At 39.4% G+C, this 27998-nt stretch overlaps 4 protein-coding genes across 14 annotated transcripts in view; 3 read left to right on the top strand and 1 right to left on the bottom strand.

Annotated features, from left to right (window-relative positions):
• arhgef10lb (Rho guanine nucleotide exchange factor (GEF) 10-like b) overlaps window positions 1–1877 on the top strand; it is a 30513-nt gene extending 28636 nt beyond the window's left edge. For all 6 annotated transcript variants that reach the window (XM_026998079.2, XM_026998078.2, XM_026998075.2 and 3 more), the window contains one exon: window positions 86–1877. In XM_026998079.2, coding sequence (XP_026853880.2) covers window positions 86–642 — 557 coding nt within the window. In that variant the 3' untranslated portion in view covers window positions 643–1877. The remainder of the gene's footprint in view (window positions 1–85) is intronic.
• A 1905-nt stretch (window positions 1878–3782) lies between these two features.
• Window positions 3783–12745, top strand: igsf21b (immunoglobin superfamily, member 21b). 2 transcript variants are annotated; one of them, XM_026998186.2, is made up of 10 exons: window positions 3783–3976; window positions 7310–7422; window positions 8070–8191; window positions 8312–8430; window positions 9318–9403; window positions 9508–9991; window positions 10083–10183; window positions 10820–11012; window positions 11674–11712; window positions 11837–12745. In XM_026998186.2, the coding sequence occupies exons 1-10, from the start codon at window positions 3916–3918 to the stop codon at window positions 11911–11913; spliced, it is 1395 nt and encodes a 464-aa protein (XP_026853987.2). In that variant the 5' UTR covers window positions 3783–3915; the 3' UTR covers window positions 11914–12745. The 2 variants fall into 2 exon arrangements, with proteins under 2 accessions (XP_026853987.2, XP_026853986.2); XM_026998185.2 differs by having other exon boundaries at window positions 9288–9403.
• Window positions 12746–12947: 202 nt separating this feature from the next.
• dhrs3a (dehydrogenase/reductase (SDR family) member 3a) lies at window positions 12948–23097 on the top strand. Of its 2 annotated transcripts, XM_026998243.2 has the most exons (6): window positions 12950–13561; window positions 20404–20547; window positions 21065–21184; window positions 21975–22213; window positions 22383–22508; window positions 22710–23097. In XM_026998243.2, the coding sequence occupies exons 1-6, from the start codon at window positions 13364–13366 to the stop codon at window positions 22792–22794; spliced, it is 912 nt and encodes a 303-aa protein (XP_026854044.2). In that variant the 5' UTR covers window positions 12950–13363; the 3' UTR covers window positions 22795–23097. The 2 variants fall into 2 exon arrangements, with proteins under 2 accessions (XP_026854045.2, XP_026854044.2); XM_026998244.2 differs by lacking the exon at window positions 20404–20547 and having other exon boundaries at window positions 12948–13561.
• A 3526-nt stretch (window positions 23098–26623) lies between these two features.
• The window catches only part of vps13d (vacuolar protein sorting 13 homolog D), a 40463-nt gene continuing 39088 nt past the window's right edge, over window positions 26624–27998 (bottom strand). For all 4 annotated transcript variants that reach the window (XM_026998240.2, XM_035522678.1, XM_035522679.1 and 1 more), the window contains one exon: window positions 26624–27917. In XM_026998240.2, coding sequence (XP_026854041.2) covers window positions 27786–27917 — 132 coding nt within the window. In that variant the 3' untranslated portion in view covers window positions 26624–27785. The remainder of the gene's footprint in view (window positions 27918–27998) is intronic.

The raw sequence follows: 27998 nt of genomic DNA, 5'->3' as shown, positions 1-27998 counted from the left end.
GCAGTCCGGGACCTAACCCCAGTCACCCAACTCCAAGGTTGCCAGGTCTTGACACAAACTGATACAGGGTCCCTGTCTCCTGCAGGCAAAGCTATGACCTCCCTCAACGCTCACAATGGCCCTGTGGACTTCCTGGTGGCCACCACAAGCACGCTTTCCCCAGATTTGCTTAAGCGGGATTCTCTGGTGGATGCAATGAACTCAGGCAATGGAGCGGAGGACAGAGAAAGGTGCCACTCATCCCAGGAGTCCCTGCAGCAACAGCAGGCTGATGGCTCTCCTCAGCAGGAGGCCAAACCCAGAGGGGTGCTGCTGCAGTACCGGCTGCGCTCCATCTCCCAGCTGCCAGGAAAACTCCTGACGGCCCAACCTGAGGAGGCCTCCAGCTCCTCCCAGGATTCTCTGGAGCACTCAGTGGAGGATGGCTCCATCTATGAGCTGAGTGATGATCCTGAGGTTTTGGTCAGGGGCCCTGGGCCAGCTGCCAAGGAGGGAACGCACAGAGAGAGGGTTATTTCAGCTGCCGTTATATCAGGTGGACGGGGGTTCCGCAGGCTAACCGTGGCTGGCTCCTCCACCTCTAGCTCCTCTGGGGCCAATGAGAGTATGCTTATGGTCTGGCAACTCCCACTCACTGTCTAAAACATTGATGAGTACTAAAAGATGCTGACTGTTCTCTGCAAGATGGAGCACTGAAGATACACTGGAGGACAGATCGACTGCATGCCTGCATTTGTATGGCTTAAGCTGTTATCCAAAATTCTTTTAATCAGTGTTGCCTGCCTTTGCTTCCTACTAGTTCTGTTTTTTCCATATTTCTTCTCCAACTGTGTGCTGTGAAGTCAATCCTCTCTTAGGAACTTCTACTCTGGGACAAAGCAGGGTCATAATTGGCTCTTGGTAGGTGATGTCTTACAGAAAAGGATCTGGGGCTCCTGGGGCCTAAAGGTTCACTCTAACTGTGGGAGATTGTGACTTTGAGGGATGGTTGTTGCACTGTCAGGATTCAAAATCACAATTTCCCTATGATGCTTAATTGTCCCTGCTCTTAGCATGCATAGGATGTCCTTGGTTTCCTCTTCCTCTATTGTAATGCAATGCCAGCCAATTGTGGCCTCCTGCTAGGTCACGTATACAAACCAGGCAGTAATCGATCTCCTGCAAATGCATTCAGCTGTCTTCTGATGCGCAAGTGGCAGCTTTATGTGTCTTGGAGAAAGCATACTCAAACCAGTATCTATTGAACTTATCTAATAGTGGGTGGGAATTAGCATTGACTAAATTAAGAGAGAACTGGGTAGATATAACAACACCCCCCCCCCCAAACAAACAAACAAACAAAGAAGTCTCTACAAAGAAGAGAATCTCGTTGTGTTTTGACATGTTCTACATTACACATAGTGCAGTATTTTGTCTCCAAGTTCATGTAATAGTGCAGGATCAACATAATACACAGTTTAATATATATTAAAATAAACCTTATAATTTCAAAACATCAAATATGATTGAATATGATTATGTGCCCACACTGCATGAAGTTGTTCTTTTGGATAGGATGCAGAATATGGTCATTGTGAACATATAAAGGGTTGTGATCTGTCTAGTCTCTCACTTAATGGAAAAGGGGTATTTTAATGTAAAAACAATATGGTGTATATAGTAGCAGTGCAAAGCAAAAGAATGTCAAAATGTTAGTCATTCTATTTTGATTGTGTTTTTATTTTACATTAGTCCAGAATGTGAAAAGGCTATTCATGAGTAAGGACAAAGGGTTTTGGTGTAGTTTAGGCTCTTGTTTTTGATGGTACTTATTTTACACTGTGTCACTTTGTTAAAGAAAGCAAACAGAACAAATAAATCATGTTTACTATAATGCAGAAATTTATCTTTTGCATTATTCATATCTCTGTTGTAAACAAACCTTCCAAAGCCAGACCCTAACGCAGGTGCAATTCGCTGTTCTGATCCTAGCACTGGGGCCCTGAAACATACCTGTTTGAAGCTGTTTGAAATATTGGTCTTTTCAGCCCTGAAACGTATGTTTATGACATGCCCGTATTCAGCCCTCTTATCTTGGAGCAGGCATAGGAGGCCCCCTCATTAAACATATCAACAGACACGGTATGAAGCAGCTCCTGCCGTGGCTAATGTATGCACACGGTGACTCAAACCCAACGTGATTAGGAAACCAATTCAGAGTACATGCCTCACAGATACCAATGTGTCAAAGCTGATCTGAGCGATTCCAGTGGAGCTGTCTGCCAGACGTGACGTTTCCTAAAATGAGAACAATGTAACAAGTTATGGCACTTCGATTCACTGGACTCAGTCATAGCTGCCACTGTGATTATACCTGCCTCATGGAATTTTTGTTGACTTTTTGGTAACAAAGTGGTCGTTCACTGTGATCTTTTATTCAACAAATGTTAAACCCGGTTTTGAACTATGTGTACAAAAAAGAGTGGGAGTGTAAGTGTGTAGGGGTGTATGTGTTAAAAAAGCGATGTGCGGGTACCCTAAACTTCCACTGCAAACCTCTGCTGGTGGATTTTATTTTTGTTTGTACAGAATATGAAAAAAGACCACCAGCCAGTTCAGGATTGAAGTGTTGGAGTTGAGACAGTTATGAAAGTTCTATATGGTAAAAATGGTAATATACCATTAAAACCTCCCCGACTCTGAGGTGCATTAAAAATACAGCCGTTGATAAATAGTTAATGCTGATAGATATTTTAGTTTTTAAGGTATATGATTGATTTATGTTGAAATTCTAGCTAGTGATTATGACGATGGCAAAAGCAGTCCATATTCAAGAAAACGCCTTCACTTCGTTTGGGCATGGTTGAAGACACAACATTTTTTTTGTTTGTTTATGAAATTCAATTTGTAATTTTCCATATCAGCACAAACTTTATGTGATTATTTAGCTTTCAGTAGTAAGCTATGTATTCTGGTGTCGGCTCCAAGAAAGACCCGGAGAATGTCGTCCTCTCTTTGACTCAGTGAGCGAAATAGGGGAAGGCTAGTCAAAAATTACACACATCACAAAGACAGTAACAACTACTAAAACGCTAATAAAAAGGAATAAGGTCACAGCTAAACTAAACCAACCACATACACACAGTCCAGCCTTTAAAGTAAATATGAATTTTTAACCAGATCCAATCTGCGGAGAGGCGCACGGCATCCTGTGAATGCCTCCTCTCCGCTGTGTCAACAGTTCCTCTGACCGTCGGCGCATGTTTCTTTGCTCTTTTTAGTTTTGTGTTATCGGCTAGTATTTCTTGGTATTTCTTCCAGATCCTTTCATATCAGCTGGACACAACAGATTACGCCTAATTACGCACAGTTGGTGTTCCTGGATACAGTCGAAGAAAAACCATGTTGCCCTTTAAATTTACTTTCCACCATTAATCACATTCACCATAACATAACTGAACGTGAGTTTCTGGGCAGACCTCTAAGCCTTTCATTTGTCTATACTAAAGTTATTTCGATGTTGTAGTACATTTCATTGGATATACTTTTTTTCAGAACTACAACGCGTCGCTGGGTTTGTTGACAATGTATTTCCTTCAACGGTCGCGCGAGGCTGCGCGTTAGTGAAGCGCGTGTGCCTTGACAGGGGCGTGCGTTTTAGGCGTGGGAACGCGCACGAACGCGAGAAATCAACTGGAGCTGTGGCTGCGATAATCCCCGCCCGATGCAATTCTGGATGCAGCCACCAGTAGCACATATTCACATGCGGTTCTCTGATACTAATATAGAGAAAGAAGCACATTTCACCGGAATGTCCAGACATGGCTCGTTTTGACGGCATTGCTACTTTAGAATGGGATGTGCATATACCACCGAAGAGGGTCTAAGGAAAATGGGAATGCGACATTTATGGTTTAATTCATTACAACTTCGAAAATGAATATTCTGATCACTTTATGCTTGCTTTTGTGCTCCGACCTAATGGATTGCGCGATTGGTAAGTTTTAAAGGTTTCTTTCTTTATGATAAATCATTACGATGTACATAGTAGTTTAACATACGAACTAAGAATGAGCGGTTCAGCAGATCGTACGATATGTAAACATAGATATTGTCATTACAAGACAAACAGCAAAATATGAACGCAATGTATATTGCTGCAGTAGTGGTCTTGCTTCCCGCTAATGTTAACTTCTACACCAATCGGGCTTCGTAATTCGGTGGTGTGTACACACTGTGCAGACTAATTTCACTGCTTGTTGTTATAGCCAGTTACAATTACTGCAGACTGACTTTATGGCTTGCTGTTGTATCCTCTAAAAGTAAAAGCAAATAAGTTGTTAAACATTTTAGGGTGGCCTTTTCTACCTGTTAATCTACATCTCTGCTATATCGCACTGCTGATTATGTAGTCATTTACCCTGATGAGAGCAATTTCATTACGGAGAGGATGCTGTTTAAAGGGACACCATGTTCCAGTGCTTGATGACACCAGTAAACGGTTATTTGAGAATCAAAGCTTAATCCTTTGCCCTGGCCAAAATCTAGCGGGTAATCTGCACGTAAAACAGTTAAAGGTCACTCATGTCACTGATTAATAACATGATTCACTGAGAATTAACTCTTCTTAAGTGATATTTGACTCTTCATGATTTACAATTGTACCGTTACAGTTACATTACAGTTATCTAATGCCATTTTATATTGTTTTTTGTTTTTTTTATTGCCTGGCCTAGATTATCCCAGTGTGTTGGTGTATGTGTGAGAGACAGACAGTGAGTGCATGTTAGTCAGTTATAGTTGTCCAGTCATCACAGGTGTATATCTGCGACAGCCTCCTGAAAGTCTTTTCTGTAGCAGTAATTCAGTGGTGCTTGGCTCCCTGTTATGTCATTTCACTCCTGGTGTCCTGAAAGCATTCTGTATGTGCATCTAGATGTTCCCTCCTGGACTTTAAACCTGTAAATCCAGTTAAATCACCTCAATAATCAGTGTTAGTAAAACATAAGATTGAAGCTGGAAACATTTCCAACAAGGACGAAACAGGAAACAAACAAGAAAACCACATGCTGATATGCATTAATACAATAACAGTATATCATCATGTATGCAAATAACGTGGCAACTTATTTAATTTAAAGAGTAGCATTTATTTTTCAGTTGGGGATGAAAATAAATCGAGATCTAGCATAATATGACAGGAAATAGCAACTTAATAATAAAAAGCACATTAATGTCCATGTTTGTAGGTACTGTGTAAAAAGTATTCTTAGCTTTTAAATGGAATCAGCATGCTGGATTTAGGGAAGGGGAGCCCATTTCAAATGTCTGTCCAATAACCACATAAACAAAGATTTACTTGCGTCTCTCTCACTCATGATGCGTGGAACCTGTCAAAGTTGCTCCACTCAGTTCCAACAAAAAACTGTCCAAAATCCACAAAGTGGAGCTCAAAACCAGACAAGGGGCAAAAAGTTGATTTAAGAGTTCAAGTAATATATCATTAATTTGTACTTTGAAATCTTTGAAGTTTGGATTTTTTGTCAGCTAGAAGACATGCCTTTAAGAAAGAGGTTGTCTCAGTAGTTAAGTGCATTTATATATGCCAAATTAGTTTATTACTAAAGAAAAAAATGTAACTAAAGAAAAAGCAAAAAAGTAGAATTATAACATAAGATTATAAGTCTATCAGGGTCTTCCAAGACTCTCATTCTCATCTCTTCAGATAATGGAAAGCACTGATCCAGTTCTTCCTAATCTTACCACAGGAGTAACGATGCAATGTCACTGCTCTTGTTTAGACTTGGCTTTAACCTCCCACTGTAAACTGGTGAAGAGCTGGATAATTAACTGCTGAGTTGGGCCAGGTGCACTGGTAGCAGAGAAATCACTAAAACCTGTACTGCAATAATGTGCTAGTATCTGGGATCAACTTCAGCCAGGCTTTATACCAGAGTTTTCAATGCAACTGTGCTTTTTTTCTGTGGTCAAGGAAAATTGTATTTTTAATTTTTTTAACTCGAAGGCCTTGATATAGTGAATGATAGTGTTTATTAAGTGTTCTTGCAATATCACAGGACCTTCTGGTGTCAGTCTCTCAGCATGCAGTATGCACAACCACTTGGCTGACAGAAGAAGAGCTCATGGATTATGGCAGGGGAAAAACACAGAAAAATAATCCATTCACAGACGTCATAGCAGATGAGGCAATATGGAAGAACTGGGAGATTTTGTAGGTCACTGAATTTGTGACAGATTATATTTCTTCCCACACTGACTTCTCTTTATCGCATAGGGACGGTTAGAACAGGTGTATGCAAGTCTTTCTCTGCCACTTAGCTGCATTTTCTGTGCCAGCTGACTCACTGATATTTACGTTTACTGTGTGAAATCCTAATTATGTAGGAATCCAGTGTTCCACTTCAAAGGGATGATTTTTTTTTACTAATTCTGTAGAAGTACAAATATGGTTGCTAGTAGGCTACCTGGTGTATGCTACCAGTGGCGTTAAACAATGATGCTTCGTGTTATTTGTAACTGCATAGTTGGTGGGTTGCTTTAATTCAGCTCTGTCAGCCTGTAACAGTAGTATAATGCAACACTTGAAGAATGATGAAGAATGTACTTAAAGATCTTGAGATTAGACATAGTTCTAAGCAATAAACCATATTCAGTGAAGGCATGTGACCTTGTGACCCTGTTGCATAAGTTACTAAGATGTGGAACAGCTTTTCTAATACATGTTAGCAGATTGATGTTCAACTTGAAGAGTTAGCAAGCTCTTTGATATCTCTTTCTTTAACATGGATTAATATGTGGGTGGCAAATCTAAGTGACATTTAAAGAATTCTCATTCTATGCCAAGTTAGAATTTCGTGGCTTATTATTTTTTAAAATATCTGTTTTGAAAGATTTCAATAACCAATGTTTATAACTAATAAGTTAACCATTTTTAAACCAGGTTGCTTGTCGATAAATGTTCATTTCAGGCAAGCTGTGTGTACTGTTTTCAAACAACATGAAATATTCATTAGATCATTTAGAAAGTCTCAGTAGTGAGACATCTTCCCTAAGATTGCTTTCAATCTCAGGGTAGTCTTTTTTATGATCAGAAATATATTTCAATTTCTGATGTTGCATATGAATTGAATTCCTTATCATCAGTGATTAGTGCAATGATAAATGTCATAAGTTATATGTGAAGCATTTCAGTGAGACTGCATTTTTTACGGCTGAACATCCATCACAGTAATGTAATCTTAGCAGTTAGGACAAACGGGTTTTTTAGGGCTACAGTTTCAGTGTGTGATCTCTCTCTCCTGTCCCGCAGGGTATTTAGTAGTCTCCATAGAGCCTCTTCCACCTGTAGTTATGGGGGACACAGTGACTTTGAAGTGCAATTTCAGGACTGATGGCAACCTGAGAGAAATAGTGTGGTTTCGGGTGAGTGTGTCCTGAGCTACATGCATATGTCCCCATCATTTATATTGTTTTTTAAAAGAGCAAGTCATTAATTTCTTGTGTAAGTTTAACCCCCCCCCCCCTCCCCCCATGACTTACTCTGATACAGTGTGAAATGAAAAACTAAAATAAAAAAATATATTCACGATTAAGAGTTCATGGTTCAGTGATTCTAGGATGAATCTTTTTTGTTCTTGGCTCTTTTTTTGGGCACTCGGGGCCATAGCCTTGATGGATGACTTTGAGGATATAGTATTCAATTACAGTGCATTAGCAGTAGGCCAAAATCTACTTCTCCTTTCATAATGTGGTGACATTTTTAATAAAACTCTGTCACTTCATTTGCGGAACACCAGAGGTGTTATTTTATTCATTACACAGTGAAGCATAAATCATGGCACTCTGAGTCAAGCAGAAATGTTAGCAGGCCTTCATATCAATGATAACAATGAAAACTTCCCAACTTTCAAACCAGTTTCACCAAAAGCTTCAATAACAGCCTCACTAAAGTTATTCTCATCTTTATAGGTTTATTAATGATTAATTATAAGTCAGTTTTATAAGTAATTTTTTTCTGTACACTTACAGTGTTTGTTGTTGTTGTTTGTGACTATTTAACATTTTTGTAGGTTACAGAGGGTGGTAGATCTAAGCAGAAAATCTTTACTTATGATGCCATGTACAATACCAATTTCTCTCACATGGAGGATTACCGCAGAAGAGAGGAGTTTGCTTACCAGACCACTGTTAGGTTGGTTACCTTCAGATATGTGGTTACATTCAGCTGTTACCTACAGAATGTACTACAACACGTTAATAACAACAGAAAGCTATCCAAAATGGCAGTGCTTCTTCCCTGTGCTATAACCAGGCTCCCTGAGGTGCAGATGGAAGACAACGGGCCATACGAATGCCACGTGGGGATCTATGACAGGACGTACAGAGAGAAGGTGGTCTTAGCATCTGGAAGCATAGCAGTTGTTGTTATGTGTAAGGTTCCAGTCCTGCTTCCATAGTTCTGTATGGCATAGAGGATGAGCACTGTTCCTCACGTTGCCACCTACACACATATACTTCTGATCAGGAGGAGTTGGCCTAGTCTGTGCAGGACACTCAAGATCAGCACGTCTGTAGTCAAAATTGGGATTCGTAGTACGCAGCCTGTGCGGATGAAAAAGAGAATCCAACAAGATTTGATGCTGGTCACTTATCACTGCTCTCTGGTTGGGATCCAAAGTTAATCAGTGTTCATGTTTTTATTTTATCAGTGATGATACCAGAGGCTTGACGAAAGCTTGTTTTGTCCATGCCAAAAGCATTTTGAAGTTTGCTAAGACTATGCTTTGGAAAAGCAGATATTTTTCCCAAATTAACCGTGGCTTTATAATCAGTGCTTGCATTTGAGTTTTTAATTTTTTTGTAGTTTTGCACTGCCTATTAGCCTGTGCATCTCCAGGGAACTCAGCAGGATGTTAGTTTGAGCCCTGTAGCTTGCTTTGCTAATTGAATGGCAATTTCCCAAGAGGAGAGCCTGCTCTGACTTGCACAGTGAAAAATATGTATGAGCTCTTGTAAAGACCTATCCTGTATAGATGTAAGTGAAAACTGTTAGGGTTACATACCAAAAAAGGATTATGAGATAATGGCAAAAATAGGGATGTTATGGTACCTTGCTTACTTAGAAAAAGGTAATGGAGAGTGTGTCTCTCTGAGCCTGCAGGTTTATAATACAGCAGTTACTGGCATAAAACATGGCTCAGGGCTCTTCTAATACCCTTGTGATCTTCTGTCTTCTCTCTGTCCTAAATGATTTAATGTGCTAATGAATATGACTCTTTTCCTCTCAGCACCTCCAAAATCCATCTCTGTAATTGCAGTAGACCAGCCAACACGATTCAATCGCTATGAGGCACAAAACTTCACACTCTTATGCACCGTGACTGGAGGAAAGCCCGCTCCTGTGGTCAGAGACTTCTTATTAGAATTCCTGAAAGTCATTCAACATCTTCTCATGTTCACTGCATTAATCAGTTTATCTTCTCGTCTTTTGTCCACCTTCCCTCTTAGGTGTACTTTAAAAGAGATGGAGAGCTAATCGAGGTGCTACCCTCCACCCAGTCCTCTGATGGGGCTGAAAGCAGGGGCTTGTCTGTGCCCATAGATAGTAGGTCTCTGATCAGCCGAGACCTTGACGACACCAAGCTGCAGAGGTCCATTTCTTTCCTCAACCCAGGCATTGAGCCAGCACGCTCAGATGGGGTGCGGCCCCAGCAGAGATACACATCAGGGGCCACAGGCCAAGAGGGCCCCAAACCCACCACCGAGATCATCCCAGAGACTGTGGTTAGCAGGGAGTTCCCACGCTGGGTACTGAGCTCCAGCCCACTGTACTACTTCGACTACACAGAGACTGAGGCGAACGATGGCACCATTGAAGTGCAGGCCATGCTCACGTGGCACCTGAACCCACAGCTGGACAGTGAGGCCATGTTCAGCTGCGAGGTCAAGCACCCGGCTCTCTCCATGCCCATGCAGGCTGAAGTCATCCTCTGTGAGTACGGGAACATGCACAAGCAAAACACGAGCAGCATGTGGTCTTGAGCCAGTCTTTTTACTTCTAATTCTGTCTCCCACTTTCTAAGCTGCTCCAAAGGGACCTAAGCTCTCCGCGACTCCATGCAGGGCAAAAGTGGGAGATACAGTTCGAATTGCAGTGGAGGGGTTCCAGACGGGTGTAAAAGGGGTAAGATAATTTAAGTAACCTGGACCGAACATGCAAAGAGATTTGAATCGCAAGAGATTTGAAATGTCAGTTTGCTGGACCAAATTGAAAATGTGATGCACCTATATGGTTGTGTCCATATGTAATAATTATATATTGGATATATTTGGTCCACAGAGTCTTTGGTTCTACCTTATTACAGAACATTCCATTCCTGCTACAATTAAGTAATATTACTTTTTCTTAATGTTTGTAATTTTTAGAACGTTTTCAATGTAAAATCCTATTAGTACCTTGGTGAATCCTTGGTTAACTGTCAAGACATTCCCTTTTAAGCAATGTAGCATGTAATTTATCAGGGGACTACATTGTCTCCCTTTGACTTGTACTGTAGGAAGAAGCTAAGGAAGTGTCTGCATTTAAATTAGGATTCTTATAAGAGCAATGTATGCACAGAGAAAGAAGGCCACTGCCAAAGGCAGTGTACTGTATATTTCATTTAAGCCTTTTCTCTTTTCAGGCATTCAATGTCATATATAACATGGGCGTAATTATGCTTCACAGTTTTCATAACTGTAGACAACAGAGATGGGGCTTTAAGGTTTTCTGTAGGATGTTAATGTAGTTATAGTGTTTCTCTGGCACTCTGGGCTGCAGAACGAGGTGTTCCCAGAGCCTCTGTTCACATGGAGCCATGTGGGAGGTCTCCTGTTGGATGGCAGTGCTGAGAGGGAGGGGAAAGTTCTCGTTCTGGAGCGAGTCCCCGCAGAACTTAACGGCTCCTTGTACCGCTGTTCTGCTGAGAACCCCCTGGGCTCCACCAATTCTTACCTACGTCTCATCATCTTCGGTCAGTATCTAGTGCCCTCACTCTCTTCATAGTGCTCAGGTAGGATTAAGAAAACCTTGTAGGGCTCTGTAAATATCAAGCACTCACACACTACATGATGTGCAAACAGAAACTCCCACACACACTTTAGGAAATGTATAGTTCAGTAGACAGATGTGGTTCGATAGAATATGAAAGGGCAGATGTTGGAGCACTTTTGGACATTTAAAGTCCTGCACCTCAAACAACAGTCTCAGTCAGTATAGCCTTGTGCTGTTACTATAGGCATACTATTTTTATGGACTGACATTTGACCACTGGACTTTAAAATAAACCTTATAGAATCAAGCACTCAAATGTAGATTTCTTGGCAATAAATAAATGTCTGATAGTTATTGAAAATAAAATGTAAATGTGAGTCATGGTATTCTATCAAAATGAAATACCCATAGGCCTCATAATGTTAAGACAGTATGAAATTCTAAAACATGGATTATTTACCAGTGCTTACAACTGGTTTATTCTCTTGTGAATGCCTCAAAGTATGTATTTGGTTATTAAACTGTCACATGGGCCATACTGTTGTATTATCAATGGATAAGTATCGAATAAGAACTCTCACAGAACTTTTTGAAAATATCCTGTTAAACATCAGCAATGTTATCTTGTCTTCTTTTTGTAGAAAATCCAAGAATAAAGAAGGAGACACTACAATTTAATGGTACTGCTGTTTACAACATAATGAGTACTGCTGGATAAATGGTGCCATAAGGCTGTGCACGTAGTCTGTGTGTGTTTAGTCCCTGTAATCTGTGCATGTGTATGTGTGTTTTTTTTCCCCCCAGTGGCTGATTCGGGTGGAGCTGAATTTGGGCCCACGCACATCATGCTGCTGCTGTCAGTGACCCTGGAGTTCACATGAAAGAGATGTGGTCTCTCCTCTACATTAACTTTCTCAACTGTCCAGTCATCTGCTATCTGTCTCGCTATCTCTCTCCGCCTGAGCTCAGCACAGGCTATGGAGACAGATGAAATATACTGGAAAGAGAAGTCCAAATGCACACTGCTTCAGCCATGGTTCAGTTACCATCACCCGTCGGTTTGGGGAAAAAGCTCTTTTGTCTTCGCTTTGAACCAATTTTTCCCTAGCTCTGCGCACAGAGTTTTTTTTTTCAGAATGTAAACGCAGCGATACTGATTAAATTTCTTCTACATGCGGTGAACATGCAATTTAGGGGCATGTTTTGGAAATCGTTTACCATTTTCAAATACAGGAAAAACGGCTCGAAATCTATTGCCAAATCAGTGTCACTTACCAATATGGACTGTAGATGGCAGTGGAGTCTTCCAGACGAGATTATTCAGCTTGTGTCAAAAAGACATCCACAAGACCGCATGACTGATGAGCAGTGCGAGTTTGGTATGTTCTATGGCAGTTATTGAAAAAGCTAGTAAGATGTTTAAAAACCAACAGCATTTGCACTTCATGCAAAGTGTTGGTAGTACATTTTATTTATTATTTATGTTTTTCAAATTCTGTGAACTATGATATTTGGAAAGAATAATTCAAGACAAAAAAAAAACGGTATTTAATCGTCATCAACTCCAATGATATTTGTGATAGTGTACATTTTACCTGGCTTTTAACTTTATTTGGACAAGGACATATCGGTAATTGTACTTGTGTCTCAGTAGCTGACAGCCTAAACAATACTCGCAGGAACAACAATAAAGATGTCTCGACTTGTTCAAAACACTTATTTTCATGGGTGGTGTCTGTTTTCCAAAACGGGTTAAGGGCAGTGTTCCTAGCGCAAGTGATAAATCAAGATCACGGGTCAGCAAAGTCACGGCAACCTATGATCTGTACTGTCCAACCAAGAAAAATAAATAAATAATATTTTTTAAAAAAAATGGGAATGAGTCCGCAGGGATTGACTTCCAAGTGTAGTCTCTGATGCTGAGGCAGTGGCCTACGTAAGAGCACCGTCCCACTTCGCAAGATAAAGCGCCCATATGCTTTGCTGCGATTTATACCGTTATTGGAGCGTCATGCATAAAATGTTGAGTAAGTGTGTTTAAAGAGATAGACTGCAATCAACCGTGGGCAACTTTCAACTCCATTAAGATAGACACGGGACACCTGGCACGCAGGTCGACCCCTCATCTGTTACTTCGATCTTTCAGAGAACTCTTAAATGTCGTTTTGCTCCTAGCTTTCTTTCGTGGAGTCCGCGTTACAGGAGTGTCCGACGAATGTTAGATCAGTCGGACCTGACGACCCACCGTTTGCTGACAGCTGATAAGTTACTGACATTTGACTGGAAGTCGTTTTGGAGTACGCTTGTTCGGAACAGTTGGACTTTCTCGTCATGATGGATACGAAGCTTTTGGGATGTGTAGTGCTTTTTCCTATCCAAATATTATTCTGCATATTGAAAGCAACAGTGCGCTTGTTAGTACCTCTGAAACGTAAAGACCTGGTAGCTGATGTGGTATTGATCACTGGAGGTGGAAGAGGAATCGGCCGTCACCTGGCCAAAGAATTTGCCAAGCAAGGAGCCAGAAAGGTAGTATATCTCTGACTTTACCTAAGTTACATTTGAAAGGAGCGTAAGCAGCTTAGTTAAATTAATTTTGGACACTGTTAAGAACACGCCGCTGTAAACAACTAAGATAGGTTAGAGGGATCTTTAAGGAAAACTTTAGTAATATAAGTAACTGAAAATTTTTGCTATTACGTCTAATTTGAATTTAAACCAAAGCAGTCTCACACGACCCATTTATCTTATTCGCAGCCTCTCATTCGGATTTTCCCAGTCCACCTTAAATAATAATGCAGCTGCGATAGTTCGCCTATAGAAGGTGGTCTTTAGTCATTCTCAAATTACTACTGTGGACTGAAAACAACAAAATAAGTTTTCAACAAAATGGTCAAAATGATTGTTTTAAATTATAACATTAGGTTTTGTGTAATGACTTTTTCTTTTCATTATTTTCTATAATGAAGACATAATAATAAAGTAGCCTAATTAAAAACTAAGTTCTCATCCTACCATGAATAAATAACATGTGATTGAAATGAAAAAATATATGCTTTATGGTGTTCCATTTAAACTAATTAAAATGTTATCATTTTATTTCAATGTGCAAATAGTTAAAGTGAAGCACTGGATAGTACCGGTAAGTTGCAGTAATGGCACATTGAGCAATAGTGCCCACAGGTAAATAAATAAGATGCTGAAGGCTTCATTCTAATGAGGCAAGAGAAAAGCATCCCTGCAGGGAAAGCAAGGCCTTGGTTTGGCCCCAGATAATTTAACATCTTACAGCTACCAGGCAATAAGGAATATCCTGAGCAATAGCGCGGACATGAATGAAAATAGTGATGGTATAAAGTTTATAGTGTTGCATAGAGTGAATATAGTATTAGTGCAGAGAATGAATGAATATATAATGAATGAATGAATATATATATATATATATATATATATATATATATATATATATATATAACATCATAAAAAATCATTAAAAAATTGTAAATTGTGAGAACTGGAATTTGTACATTGTATATATGCATCCCCTCTTCATTCATCATAACATATTTATTTATTCATTAAACCGCATTCCATTTCCCTGCATCTCTCCTCGGCCATGGACAGAGCAGTTACAAAAGCATTTCACTGCCAGTTATACCATGTATGAGTATGTATGTGACAAATAAACTTTTATATATATATATATATATATATATATATATATATATATATATATATATATATATATATATATATATATAAAATATGAAATCCAGGTTAAGTTTGAGTCTTATTCAAGTCAGGCCAGTTAAATGGCAGTATTCCATCAGAGATCAGATCATCCCCTCTATGGAAAATCTTGTTTTTGTCTGGCTCAAATGGATTTAATACCTCAAAACTACGTGGCAATATTGCACCCTGTGCAATAGTGCACACTTGTAAATGAATAAGATGAAATTCCAGAGGGATTTTGAAAGCCTTATTCATGTCGGGCCAGACAAATAACACATCCCCATGAGAGAACACGTCTTACCCTCAGAGGAAAACTTGGATTTAGTCTGGCCCATAATAATATAATAACTTGGAACTACCTGGCAATATTGTACCGTGAGCAATAGCACACACTTGTAAATGAATAGGCTGAAATTCCAGAGGGATTTTCAGGGCCTTATTCAAGTTCAGCCGGGCAAATAAGAGATCCCCATGAGAGAACATGTCTTCTCCTCTAAAGAAAACTTGATTTTAGTCTGGCCCAAATTGATTTAATACCTCAAAGATACCTGCCTAAATAACACTCTTAGCAATAGTGAACACAGGTAAATAAATAAAATTCCAGAAGAATTTTAAAAGGTATTATTCAACTCAGGCCAGGCATATAAGAGATCCACGTGAGAGAATATATCTTCTCCTCTAAAGAAAACCTTGTTTTAATTTCGCCCATAATGATTTAATAATGCAAAATTCACAAACTTCTTCTGCACCCTGAGCAATAGTGCACACAGGTAAATGAATTAGAAGCTGAATTTTCAGTAGGAATTTGAAGGCCTTATTCAAGTCCAGCCAGACAAATAACATACCCCCATGTGAGGACAAGTCTTGGCCTATAAGGAATTCCTGGATTTAGTCTGGCCTGAATGGATTTAAAACATCAAACTACCTGGCAGTATTGTACTGTGTACAACAGTGCACTTGTAAATGAATAAGCTCAAATTCCAGAGGAATTTCAAGGCCTTATTCAAGTCAGGTCAGGCAAATATAAGAGATCCCCTTGAGAGAACAGGTCATCCCTTCAAAGGAAAATCTGGTCTTAATCTGGGCCAAATAGATTTAATACATCAAAACTACGTGGCAATATTGCACCCAGTGCAACAGTGCACACTTGTAAATGAATGAGCTGAAATTCTAGAGGGATTCTGAAGGCCTTATTCATGTCAGGCCAGGCAAATGAGAGATCCCCATGAGAGAACAGATCTTCCCTCTAAGGAAAATCTGGTTTTAGTCTGGCCTGAATGGATTTAATACAGCTAAACTACATGGCACCCTAGGCAACTGTACACACAGGTAATCAAATTAAGAATCTACAATTACAGATGGATATTGACTGCCTTGCTGACTACTGGCCAGGCAAACAAAAGATGGCCAAATGTGAATGGGTCTCTTCTGTAAGGGAAACAATTTTAATCCAACCAAAGAATTTTAGTGCCTAATAATTTTTGGTTACATGGTACCCAAGCAATAGTGGATACAGGTAAAAGAACAAAAAGCTGAAATTCCAGCTGAATGTTTTGAAGGCTTTAAATAAATCTGGAATTTTAATTTCTCATACATACATATTTCTATGAACTATTGCTTGACTACTGCTCAATGTTAAATTACTTTGGGACAAATTAAAACAAGTTTTTATTGCAGGAGACCTTTTCTCTTTTGGGGCCTTCATATTTGTTGGGCTCCATGGTCATTAAGGCAAGTCTGTCAAATGAGAGTTTGATTATAGGAAAAAAAAACCTCCTCAGCCAACCAGTGTATTTCGTAGTCAACAGACTATTTGTTAACAATAGACTATTATCTGTAATAGGTAAATCAAAGTCAAATGCCTTGGAATTTTGGATGGAGAGTGTGGGATTTAAGGGATGTGGTGTACTCATCCCATGGGTCAGTGTGTCGGAAGACAGCAAGTACTTTTTTTCTTACAGCTGTTTTAAACATAATATAATGTGTTAAAATGCGCAGGTCTGATTTTTCTATGTCTACGAATGCTTTTATCCAGTAGCACTCAAAGAAGGGTGGGTTCACCTTTTGACACTGGCTCTCCTAAGGTTTTTTTCCCCAATGGAATTGGTGCTCTTGGATAGCTCATTAGGCTAGACCTGGATTCAAGTTAAGCTGCACTGAGGCAATTCCTGTTGTTAAAGGCGTGAATTAGGAGGTCTGAGGCAACTCGTAACTGACTTCAAGTCTCTTCTTTATTACCTGTGCACACTATTGCTTAGGGTACAGTTCAGTCAGGTAGTTTTATTAGGTATTAAATCAATTTGGGCCAGACTAAAATCAAATTTTCTTTAGAGGAGAAGACATGTTCTCCCATGGGGATCTCTTATTTGCCCATCTGAACTTGAATAAGGCCTTGAATATCCCTCTGGAATTTCAGCCTATTCATTTACAAGTGTGTGCTACTGCTCAGGGTACAATATTGCCAGGTAGTTCTAAATTATTATATTATTATGGGTCAGACTAAGACCAAGTTTTCTTTAGAGGGGAGGATGTGTTCTCTGAGGGGAATATGTTATTTTTCTAGCCCAACCTGAAATAAGGCCTTGAAATTCCTCTGGAATTACAGCCTATTCATTTACAAGTGTGTGCTACTGCTCAGGGTACAATATTGCCAGGTAGTTCTAAATTATATTATTATGGGTCAGACTAAGACCAAGTTTTCTTTAGAGGGGAGGATGTGTTCTCTGAGGGGAATATGTTATTTCTCTGGCCCAACCTGAAATAAGGCCTTGAAATTCCTCTGGAATTTCAGCTTATTCATTTACAAGTATAAATGTGTTACAAGTGTGTTGCACAGGATGCAATAATGCCAGATAGTTTTGATGTCTTAAATGAATCTGGGCCAGACTAAATCCTGATGTTCATTTAGAGATCAAGACCTGATCTTTTATTTGTCTGGCCTGACTTGAATAAGGCCTTCGAATTCCTCTGGATTGTCAGCTTCTTATTAATTTTCTCTGCGCACTACTGATCAAGATATTATGTTGCCATGTAGTTTGGAGGTATTAAATCACTTTGGCCCAGAGTAAAAATAGGCTTTCATTACATGGCCATAGCTTCTCTCTAATGTCTAGCCTAAGCTGAATTTCAGCATCTCAGGAGTTTCTGCTTTTCATTTGTCTGTGGGCACTGCTGCTCAGTTTGGCAATGCTGTACAGAGCTACACTTGAACCATTTGCCATTGGAATAAAATGCTAAAATTTGCAAGTCTTAGGTTCATTTCTTTTTAATTGCATATTTATTATTCATGGTACGATGAGAACTGATATATAATTGCAATTGCTTTATTATTATTTCTCTAATAGTATATTTTGTTAAGAAAAAAAAGAACTAAAGAGTGCCTTCTGCAGTCCAACTTTGGTATCTGCAGCATTATTTAAGGTGGACCGGAAAAGTCGAATAAAAAGCTGCGAATTATATCATGAATTTAGCTTGTGATAACTTGAGAAATATGACGGTAAGAGTGGAATTATAGCAATTACAAGACAATAAGTATTAGGTTGTATAACCCATTTAACGTTTAAAGGTTCAGGAGTCAGGTAAAATTCTGAGATTAATTAAAAGTAACTGAACGTTTTAACTCCTGTTATCCAGTTCTTCTTTGTATGAAGTAAACACTGTACTCTATTAAAACAACCCACTGTCGTGCAACAGATCTTCACTAATAGCCACAAAAAAAAAAAGCTCTTCAGAGGGTTTCTCTTAACGCACAGTTCTGTACTGTGGTTTTTGCATGTGATGGTATTAGTTAAATGTTCTTAGACAACAGCACTTGAACTGAATCACCTCTGCCCCTGAATGCAAAGTCAGTTGTGTTTCATGTGCCTCCTCAGGTTCTCCTCTGCGGGCACACAAACACAGGTGTTTCCTAAGCCTTTTTGCCTTTACAAATGTACAACAATAGAGTGCTGACAGGCAAGACTGTTTTGTTGAGCTTAAATGATCTATGACTTTTTAACCTTCCAACACATACTTCCCTGTGCAGGGGGTGAGGGTTGGGGAGGGGGGTGAACTTAAAACAAAACAAAGTTCAACACATTATGACCAAAAATTCTTTTGTAGAACAGTGTATTCTGCAAAGAAATTTTGGTCATAATGTGTTGAACATCCCAGTATATACTATCCTTTGAAACATCACCCATCCCTTTATGGAAACTGAAAGGACAGGGTCTGCTTCGTTTGCCAAACTAGGCAGACATACACAGCGTCGCTAATATCATTTAAGCGAGAATATTTCCAGTGAGATCAAGTGACAGGCATAATGTCTAAATAGGAGAATATGCGTGTGAGCGAGGGTGTGCGTACATGGGGAATGGATGCTTGTGGGTGTAGGTGTGTGCATCTGCGCATGTGAATGGATCTCATGCAGGTGGTGTAGTAGACAAAAAAAAAGCACCTTACAGATTGGTTACCACAACCAAGTTCACTGGCAGGTCAGTCGGCTTTAGTCGAGTAGGGCTGATGATGTCATCAGTGTTATTGTGCAGGCTTCTCACTCCCAGACTCAAATGGAAAGCCAGAGGAGTTGAGTGAGTGAATGTGTGTGTGTGTGTCTGTGTGTAAGCCAAACTAAGCAGACATACACAAGTCAGGGAGGGTATAAATGTAACTTTATTTTTTCCTGATCTCTTTTTCAACTATTGTGAAAATATGTTTGTGTTGTAGACTGCTTGTTCTTTTCAGTGCAGTCATGCATGCATGTATATGATGGATCAAAATTAAAATCAAAATTACACTAGCGGCATTGCCATAAATGTTTTGTTTTTGTTTTTGTTTTTTTTTGTGGTTGGCCCACTGTGTATAAACACTGATACTGATAAAACCTCCATAAGGAAGTCCATCAGTATGTAAGTTGTAGAGTATGGGGGTTAAAGTGTAGACCCAGAAGCTCCATGCTCTCAGCTGGCCACTGGCCTATGCCTGACCCCTGCAGTACTGCTCTAATGAGGGGATCACAGGGGGCGCCCTCCCCATGTCCTCCTGTGGCCCTACTGCTTGAACTTTTACTGATAATGGCATATTCTGTGTGTGTTGCATGTGACACTGGTTGGCCACAAGTCAGGAGGCAAGCCTTTCAGCGTCTGAGAGCGCACACCTGTTGCTTGCTTATGCTAGTTCTCTCTTTCTCTCTTCCTCGCCCTTTCACACTGAGATATTAAGCAGACAAAAGTGGTTCATCAAGGGACTGAACCATGTAATGCCTTTGAGCGTGTGAGTGAGAGAGATGAAGAAAGAGAGGCTGAGCATGGAGGACTCATTCTTGTGTTACCTCTCTCTGACCCCCCACCCCTCCGCGAATGATAGATCTAATAGCTAGTGAGTTAAGCATCCCACGCAGGATGACCCTGTCTGCTATCACTCTCACTGGCTCTCCCACAGTCTCCTGTAGAAAGACCTGGGGAATACATCAATGACATTTCCCAAAGGGAACTGTTTTTTATAATACCGCTGGGCTCTTACAGCATTTATTGGCTGTTCTGGGCAGTATTAGTCATGTGCGTGCTGTTCTTCAAGTGACTTCACACAGTTATGCTAGAGAAGGTTTCTGGATGTTCTGATGCCATGATGGTGCTGCTCACTAATGGCTGCTTGTCGATCAGGTGATTCTGTGGGGCCGTACTGAGAAGTGTCTGAGAGAGACATGTGAAGAGATTGCCATGACAGGGACCGAGTGCCACTACTTTGTGTGTGATGTGGGGAACAGGGAGGAGGTGTACCAGCAGGCCAAGGTGGTGAGAGAAAAGGTAATATAAAGATGATTGTGTTTGCACTCCACTTACAATGCCTTGGAGGACCTGGGCCAGAATGTGTTTGCTAATAAAACTGCTATGACAAATTCTATCCATAGACATGTTCTATTTTCAAAAGGTAAAGTGAATTTCTAAAACACTTGGGTCCAGTTTCCTGGGCATCAATGAAATGGTAATGGACTAACTGTAATGTGAGTGGGAGCCCACCATTGAAGATCCTATTTAGCTGATGTGTAAGACTAATCTTATTCTGGGAAAATAGCCCTTGAAAACACACCCTGTAAACTATTAAGTCTCCCATCTGTGGTAAAGATGAAGGAAGTATATATTGTAAGTGAAAACCTATAACATCAATGACCTGTAGAGTCTTTTCAAAGTTGAGGTTGCTTTGTTTATACAGCCATTGTTAACATTAGGGCTAGAGAATGGGAAACTAAAAGGTCTTCAAGAAAAAAAATACAACTGGATGGATGGATCAAGTCCAGACCTGATGTTTCTGACTGTTTTAAAGGTTGGGGATGTGACTATCCTTGTCAATAACGCTGCAGTGGTTCATGGGAAAACCTTGATGAAGAGTGACGACGATGCACTTCTAAAAACACAGCACATCAACACACTTGGGCAGTTCTGGGTAAGTAAAAGGGACAAACCCAGTACTCTTCTATTCTCTCTAAGGAATACATAAGAATCATCCCAGAGTAACCTCTCACTGACCCCAACAAGTGCACATGGTTTTCTTTGTGGATTTCAAAATGTCCTTTATTGCCAGTAGATGGAAAATTCTGCTTTAAACTTTGCATTTCTTGCATAAAACAATCCGTGCCTCTTAAACATAAGTTCTGCAACAAACTCATTCTTGATAACTGGCTGCTCTTTAACTACACTTCCAGGGATTCATTTCCAATAAAAGTTGAAACAGTGATATAGGAATGGTTAGGAAAATCTGATTGATTATATAAGCCCAACATTGTCCATGTTGTTCAAAACAAATTTAATGATATGATAATCAGAGGTGACATTCAGATGTTTTAGATATATGTTAAGTAACCAGTCCTAAAGGTGGTAGTAATTTGTTTTACTCGTAACTTGAAACACATGGAGGTTTTGGCAGAGGAGTCTGTGATAGGTTGAGGTATGGCGTGGGTAGTGGATAGATGTAATAATAATAGTTTACAGCCATTAATCCTCTGACTTGAGATCAAACACCAAACATGGGCCAACATTCAAACATCTGCTAAAAGAATCAAGTCTTCTTGTTGGCCATGTGATTTTTACTTGTGGGATTCTGCAGCAATTCTACAGTCCTTGCCACTTTTTGCTTGGGCTTTTCTTCTTCTTATCGGAAATTCCTAATGCTACTTGGGGGAATAGCAGCGAGGAGCAGAACAATACAAAATGTGTCCCATCCCTCCTCCCTACAGACCATGAAGGCCTTCCTGCCTCGGATGCTGGAGTTGTGCCACGGCCACGTGGTGTGCATCAACTCCATCCTCTCCCTCTCTTCCATCCCTGGGGCCATCGACTACTGCACATCCAAGGCCTCGGCCTACGCTTTCATGGAGAGCCTTACTCTGGGCCTGCTGGACTGCCCGGGAGTGGACTGCACCACAGTATTGCCCTTCCACACCGACACAGAGATGTTTCAAGGCATGCGTGTCAGGTAGTGTATCACAATCAGTAGACGAGTAGGGATTGGCCAAGATGTAAATCTAGATGCACCTACATGTAAACAGAAGTGCCTGTATGTATGCAGGGACTGGTGAAAGCAAGCTGTTTTGTCTCTGTGCTTCTGTTCATTGGTTCATCTAGTTCTTTATTGCCTTTGTCAGGTTCCCTCATCTTTTTCCCCCTCTGCATCCTGAGGTGGTGGCCCAGAGAACTGTAGATGCAGTCAGGACTAACACTGCCTTCGTTGTTCTACCATGGACCATGCACTTACTTGTCATCCTAAAAAGGTCTGTTCTGACATCTAACACTGCTGTAGGTTTTTTTGCAAAATAAAGTAAATATTAGCTTTATTTCATTGACCAATCCACCAACTTTTTTTCATACACATACATACCTTTTGTGATTTGACAGCTACTATAGTAATATTGCATATACCTGTTTCACTCCACCCCTTTGCTAACCTTTGCTAGTTCTTGCTTTGTCCCCAGTTTGCTGCCACAGTGTGCTCTGGAGGAAATTCATAAGTTTGCAGGTAGCTACACCTGCATGAACACATTCAAGGGACGAACTTAAAGAAACAACTCCAGGGAAGGATGGGATACAAAAGATCCTTTAAGCCAACTTGTCATGCAATGCAAGCACTGCATCCCTGGATCGACAAACAAGCTGTAGCAAAAGGACTTCAGAATCGCAATGATTGGTGTATCACAGTGGTTTGTTTATCCAGTGTAATTTTGTCACTGGGTATAATGTGGAATCATCATTTGTAGTTGCTTGTGTTGGTAATACTGATGTATTGGTCTGTATGGCTCACAGATTTGTTATTAAGAGTGCTCTTTGTACTTGGTGAGGATACTGGAATACAGGCTGGCAGACAGAGAAACTGGTTCTGGGAACAGTCTTCAGTGAAAATGCTGACCCCTCACACGAATGCCATGGATTGAGCACACTTTTTAAAAAAAGAAGTTTTTTTTATTAATACTAAAGTTAAATGCTGTTTTTTGTCATTTAAGACCATACAAGCAGTTTTCTTTAACTCACATTAAGTAATTCAATTGTATATATCTCCATACTAATGTCAACACTAAATAAACAGTATTTGATATTAAAATTCGCCAGTGAGTATTATTTGTATGTGTTCATGGGGGTTTGAAAATAGAGACATGTATGTCCCTGGCAGTGATCTTGTCTCTCCTAGCCAAAACCCACAGGCATTTCATTCTTCAGCATTCCTCAACCTCAGGCCAGCCAATCATGAGCTCATAGTTCTCGAGGTAGGGTTGTCAAAACACAGGCTCTACTTAACAGGAACGCACAGTGGCAAAGGGTCAGCAACTGGAAGTCTAATGAATGGATTTAAGTGGGTATGCTCAAATAATCAAAAGGTTACCTTCATTGTTTCCCACTATGCTAAATGTGCTTCTGTACTCCGCTATTATGAAATGATAATGACAGTTATAAAAATACACATAGTATAGAGTTATATAAAAATGCCATAACTACACCATAGCTAATTTTAGTAATTTTGGACTTAAGGAAGGAGGCTAGTATCTCATAAAAAACCTGCACACAGATTACAGGCAGCTGATGTCTATTTCTAAATGTGAATTTAGAATTTAAGAAGTGCACTAGGGATGTTCACTCATAAGAAACAAGCATAAAATATTCATTTTATAAAATGGTTTCTTACTAGGCTGTAATTCCAGTTGTGTGATTGATTAGAAAATGCTAAAAATTTGATGTTTCTCACAGAATAAATAAGCTCATAAATGTAATTTTTCAAAAAGTGCTAAAATTTAAGTTTTTTTGTTTTTGCCATTCTGGCATCTTGCAGGTTATTTTTTCAAATGCCTCTGACACCAAAATTAAGCAAGCAGTTCAGTTCAATTTGCAACTAAACCTTGGATCTCTGTATGGACAAAAGTGCCAGTGGAAATGTTTTTGATTGGGATCATGACATGAAACTCTGTCATGGGTTGCACGTGTGTTGGAGAAGTTAGCTCAAATCTCAGGGGGCGAGTTCAGAGCAAGGTTAGCCAAATAGATTAATGTGAGGAGGCTGTTGGATGGACAGCTCACCCTGTGATGAACTCTTTGCCCAGAAGAGTTTCACGAGACCCTGCACAGGTGGAGAAGAGCGACCATAACGACTGTTCAGGAGCACGGGGTGGTGTCTTAGGTCTTATTCATTGGCCCTTCTTATAGAATATAACCTGTATAGTGACAAATATTAACAGCCGACATGAACTTTAATAAGACGTTCTTCACCAACTAGGTGTTCCAGTGAAGTCTCGATCAGCATTCAATCATCTCAAAAATACAAACACAGTTGCTCTTCTTGTCCATAAGAAGCTCAGCCATTTTGTTTTTAAGCAGAGTTGTCCTTACTGTACTTCCTATAAAGTCAAACATTCAGTAAATTCTAAATGAAGCTGCAAGATTTCTCGCAAGAAGCAAAACAATAGAACACATAGAATAGGATCCTTACTCTTAATTCCTTACATTGGATCCCAATATATTAGACTTGACTTCAAAGTATTTTTTATCCATGAATTGCTAAATAGCTCAGGCATATTTGTCCAATATGTTCAAGAAATTTAAACTACACAGGAGTCTCAAATCACTTTGTACTTCAACCAACATTCTAAGACAATTTAGACTTTTTTGTAGCAGGACTAGAAAACTTCTGTTTTATATAGCTTTCAGTTAGGTTTAAAGCAATGTTATTTTAGTTCAGAGGGACAGTATTGAAATTCTGTTTTTATCTTTATCTTCTTTTTATTTGTTAATTGCTTTGTGTATGATGCTTGACTTGTCTTCAGAGAGCTGTTAGGCCAAGTGAGAACCAGATTTTCATTTGCACATGGAAAATCAACCAATGTTTTATTAACCTGTGTTTAATTAAAGCACTCATAAGGGCATCTAATTTTGGAACTGGTTTTTCACTTGGGAAGAATCAGCCTTTTCGTGTCTGCTGAGATTTATACTGTTTTCTTGTGAACTGAACTAAAGAAAATATTCAGTTCCATTACTTAAATCATTCATTCCACTGAGGGAATGAAATATCTCAGGGGAAGTCTTTGTGGTAAGAGAAACATGCATGAAATTGGTTATAATGGTGACAGTTGGCTGAACAATTCTTGACCTAGAGTATGAAAAGATTTCATCCTTCATTTGGCTTCATTTAATGTTTCATGAAATTCAGATTTTGAACATTTCCACAGATTATCCTGCGAAAATCCATACTCTAAAAATGGCTTCATCTCCTTAGGCAGGCTTGAATCATGTACGCCCATCCTTAAGTAATAAGTAAGCTGTGGAACGAGACAAACGGACTCTGAGCTGCTCTCCTGTTGGGGGAGACCCCATTACACTGTCAATCAACAAAAAGAATGAAGGTCGAGGGCCTGTGCTGCAGCCGTGCTTAACTCTGGAGTCTCCACTTCACTGTTCCTAGTGAGTGTAAAGTAGCTAACAGTTTACACAACCCTGCAAAAGTAAAATGAAACACATTAAACTCATCAGTAAAAAGTGGGTCATTTCACAGTGGCAAAACCAAGACATTTATTTTAGATTCTCTTTGTAAATAATGAGTTCTCTTCAGAGATTGACATCAAGATATAACACATGGTTACCCATACTCTTAATTATTAAAGGGTAGCTGCACTGTGTTTCAACCCACACCTAAAATGGTTTCCCATCACTTGTAATCATGCATTACACCTCACTGATAGCTTTAGTGTTGAGAAACATCCCTCTTCTGCTGCTCCTTTCCGTATGTGAACACAGTCCAATCTTGAAGGTCAACTTCATTTTGTGGATGTATCTATGCTTAAAGATTTTTTTTTAAAACCTCATTTTTTAAAGTCTTGAATAATACATTGTCCTTTAAACAAAAGAGGCTATATTTAACTTCTCAGTTACAAAAGCTGTGAAGACTGCCTGCTCAGAAAGTCTAACAAGCCCCCAAAACATTTTAATGTGAAAGAAACCCTCCAAGTTTCATTAGCCTTTACAATATATACATTTAAAATGAGAATTTCACTTCCTATGTTTCACTCTATATTTATATGCAGTTGTGTGTGTTTGTGCCTGCTAAAGCAAAGGAAAAATGTTCTATTGCTGCATTCTTACAGTAACAGCACTGAATTTGTCATTACATTTCATGCATTATTTTGTTGTTCTCAGTAGTATCAGCAATTTAGTCACTGCTACAATACTATGTTCAAGTTTAAGATTTCCTTTAAAAGACTAAAAAGGATGAATAAAAAGTATATAATAACAGTGGCACAGTGGAAATGAATACATTGTGTGGAAAATGCAAAATAATGAGTGGTATCAACTGTAGATGTTCTTCAGCTAAAACTTTTGATCAAGACCAACCAAAATCAAAACGTATAGCTGTTATTTGACATAGTTGCCTGTTTATTTCAATGTGGATTCAAGTTCTAAACAAAAGAGAAGAAAGTCAGGGCAGTGCAGAGGAACAAATGTGATGTATTTGTTAATAAAAAACACAATTATCTGTAATAACAAAAGGCACAAAATATTGCTACTATTCACTGCAGAGTTTCAACAGTTTATTTGAAACAAAAAGAGTAAATCTGCATTTCTTGTCTGGGTAAAATATCAGATTAGTAACAATTATTGTAGTGATCAAATTATTCTTGATTCCCATTTCATTTTGGGGTGCAAACGTTTATGTCCTGTTTGTTACAAACCATAGGCACATTTGTTATTATGATTTACAATGTTTTAAATTGCCATTCTGTCACAGAACATTTGCTAAAAAGCTTCTAGACAAAAAAATAATCACATAACCAATTAAAAAAACAAAAAAACAAAAACAAAAAAATGCATGTAAAAACTAGACTGCATACAAAGTGGTGAAAGTTCACTGACTTGTTATTTAAACTTCTCTCTGTGTGTATACACGTCAATTTATCTATGCTTTGCTAGTACGTTTGGAGAGCAGCAGCAGTTTCGCACATCTATCAGTGCAATATAATCACCAATCACACAATACGTCATATACATATGTGCATGTGTGGGCGTGTGCGTGTGTGTGTGTGTGTGTGTGTGTGTGTAGAAAGAGGAAAAACAATGTAAAAGGCAGTTGTGTAGAGCAACCCCAGAGCCTCCATCCACAAACCCTCACAATTGATTTATACAATACATTGCAGCTTGTGTCATAATAGTGTAGCTGTATATGTACGCATTTGTCCATACACAAACACATACAAGATTACTTATCTGCATTTCAGTAGCAACAAATACCACTCAAACTATAAACATCTGTAAAACAAAATATTTATTTTCTAAATTCTACAGAAAACTCTTTAAAATGCTTGCATATTAATCAATCAATCATAGTCAAATCTGTGCTTGATGGTGGATACTATTATAGACCAGCTTACATCATGACCCAGACCCATCACTGTGAGTATGTGCTGAGAACTGGCTAAGTGGGTGGTCACTCTTCAATGACCACGAAAACAGTATTAGGAAAAAAAAAAAAAAAAAGACTTCAAAAATTAGACCGACCTGGCATGAGCTGATTTTGGTTAGGAGTCCAGTACTAAGCTGTCCTCGCTCTCACTGGGTGGTAACATGAGCTGCTGCTCAAAGTAAAGGCTCTTGGCATAGTTGATTTCTTGGGAGATCTTGATGGCGAGGCTCTCGGTCTTTACGTGAACCTGGAAGAACCAAACTGTCAGTGCATTTGCAGGTCTGTCTGAGAGTAAGTCTGACTGGGGTACTTTATGAAGTTACAGCCT

Source organism: Electrophorus electricus, chromosome 24 (assembly GCF_013358815.1).
Source record: "Electrophorus electricus isolate fEleEle1 chromosome 24, fEleEle1.pri, whole genome shotgun sequence".
NCBI lineage: Eukaryota > Metazoa > Chordata > Actinopteri > Gymnotiformes > Gymnotidae > Electrophorus > Electrophorus electricus.
Note: the sequence above shows the minus strand (reverse complement) of the source record. Positions and strands in the feature narration are given on the sequence as shown.

Bases quoted from the DNA above. Each gene is read 5' to 3' on its own strand.
- igsf21b (XM_026998185.2), top strand. From the start codon at position 3,916: ATGAATATTCTGATCACTTTATGCTTGCTTTTGTGCTCCGACCTAATG. The intron at 10,184-10,819 runs GTAAGATAATTT...TCTGGGCTGCAG, and splicing joins TCCAGACGGGTGTAAAAGGG to AACGAGGTGTTCCCAGAGCC. The intron at 11,713-11,836 runs GTACTGCTGTTT...TTTTCCCCCCAG, and splicing joins GGAGACACTACAATTTAATG to TGGCTGATTCGGGTGGAGCT.
- dhrs3a (XM_026998243.2), top strand. From the start codon at position 13,364: ATGATGGATACGAAGCTTTTGGGATGTGTAGTGCTTTTTCCTATCCAA. The intron at 21,185-21,974 runs GTAAGTAAAAGG...TCCTCCCTACAG, and splicing joins ACACACTTGGGCAGTTCTGG to ACCATGAAGGCCTTCCTGCC. The intron at 22,509-22,709 runs GTCTGTTCTGAC...CTTTGTCCCCAG, and splicing joins TTACTTGTCATCCTAAAAAG to TTTGCTGCCACAGTGTGCTC.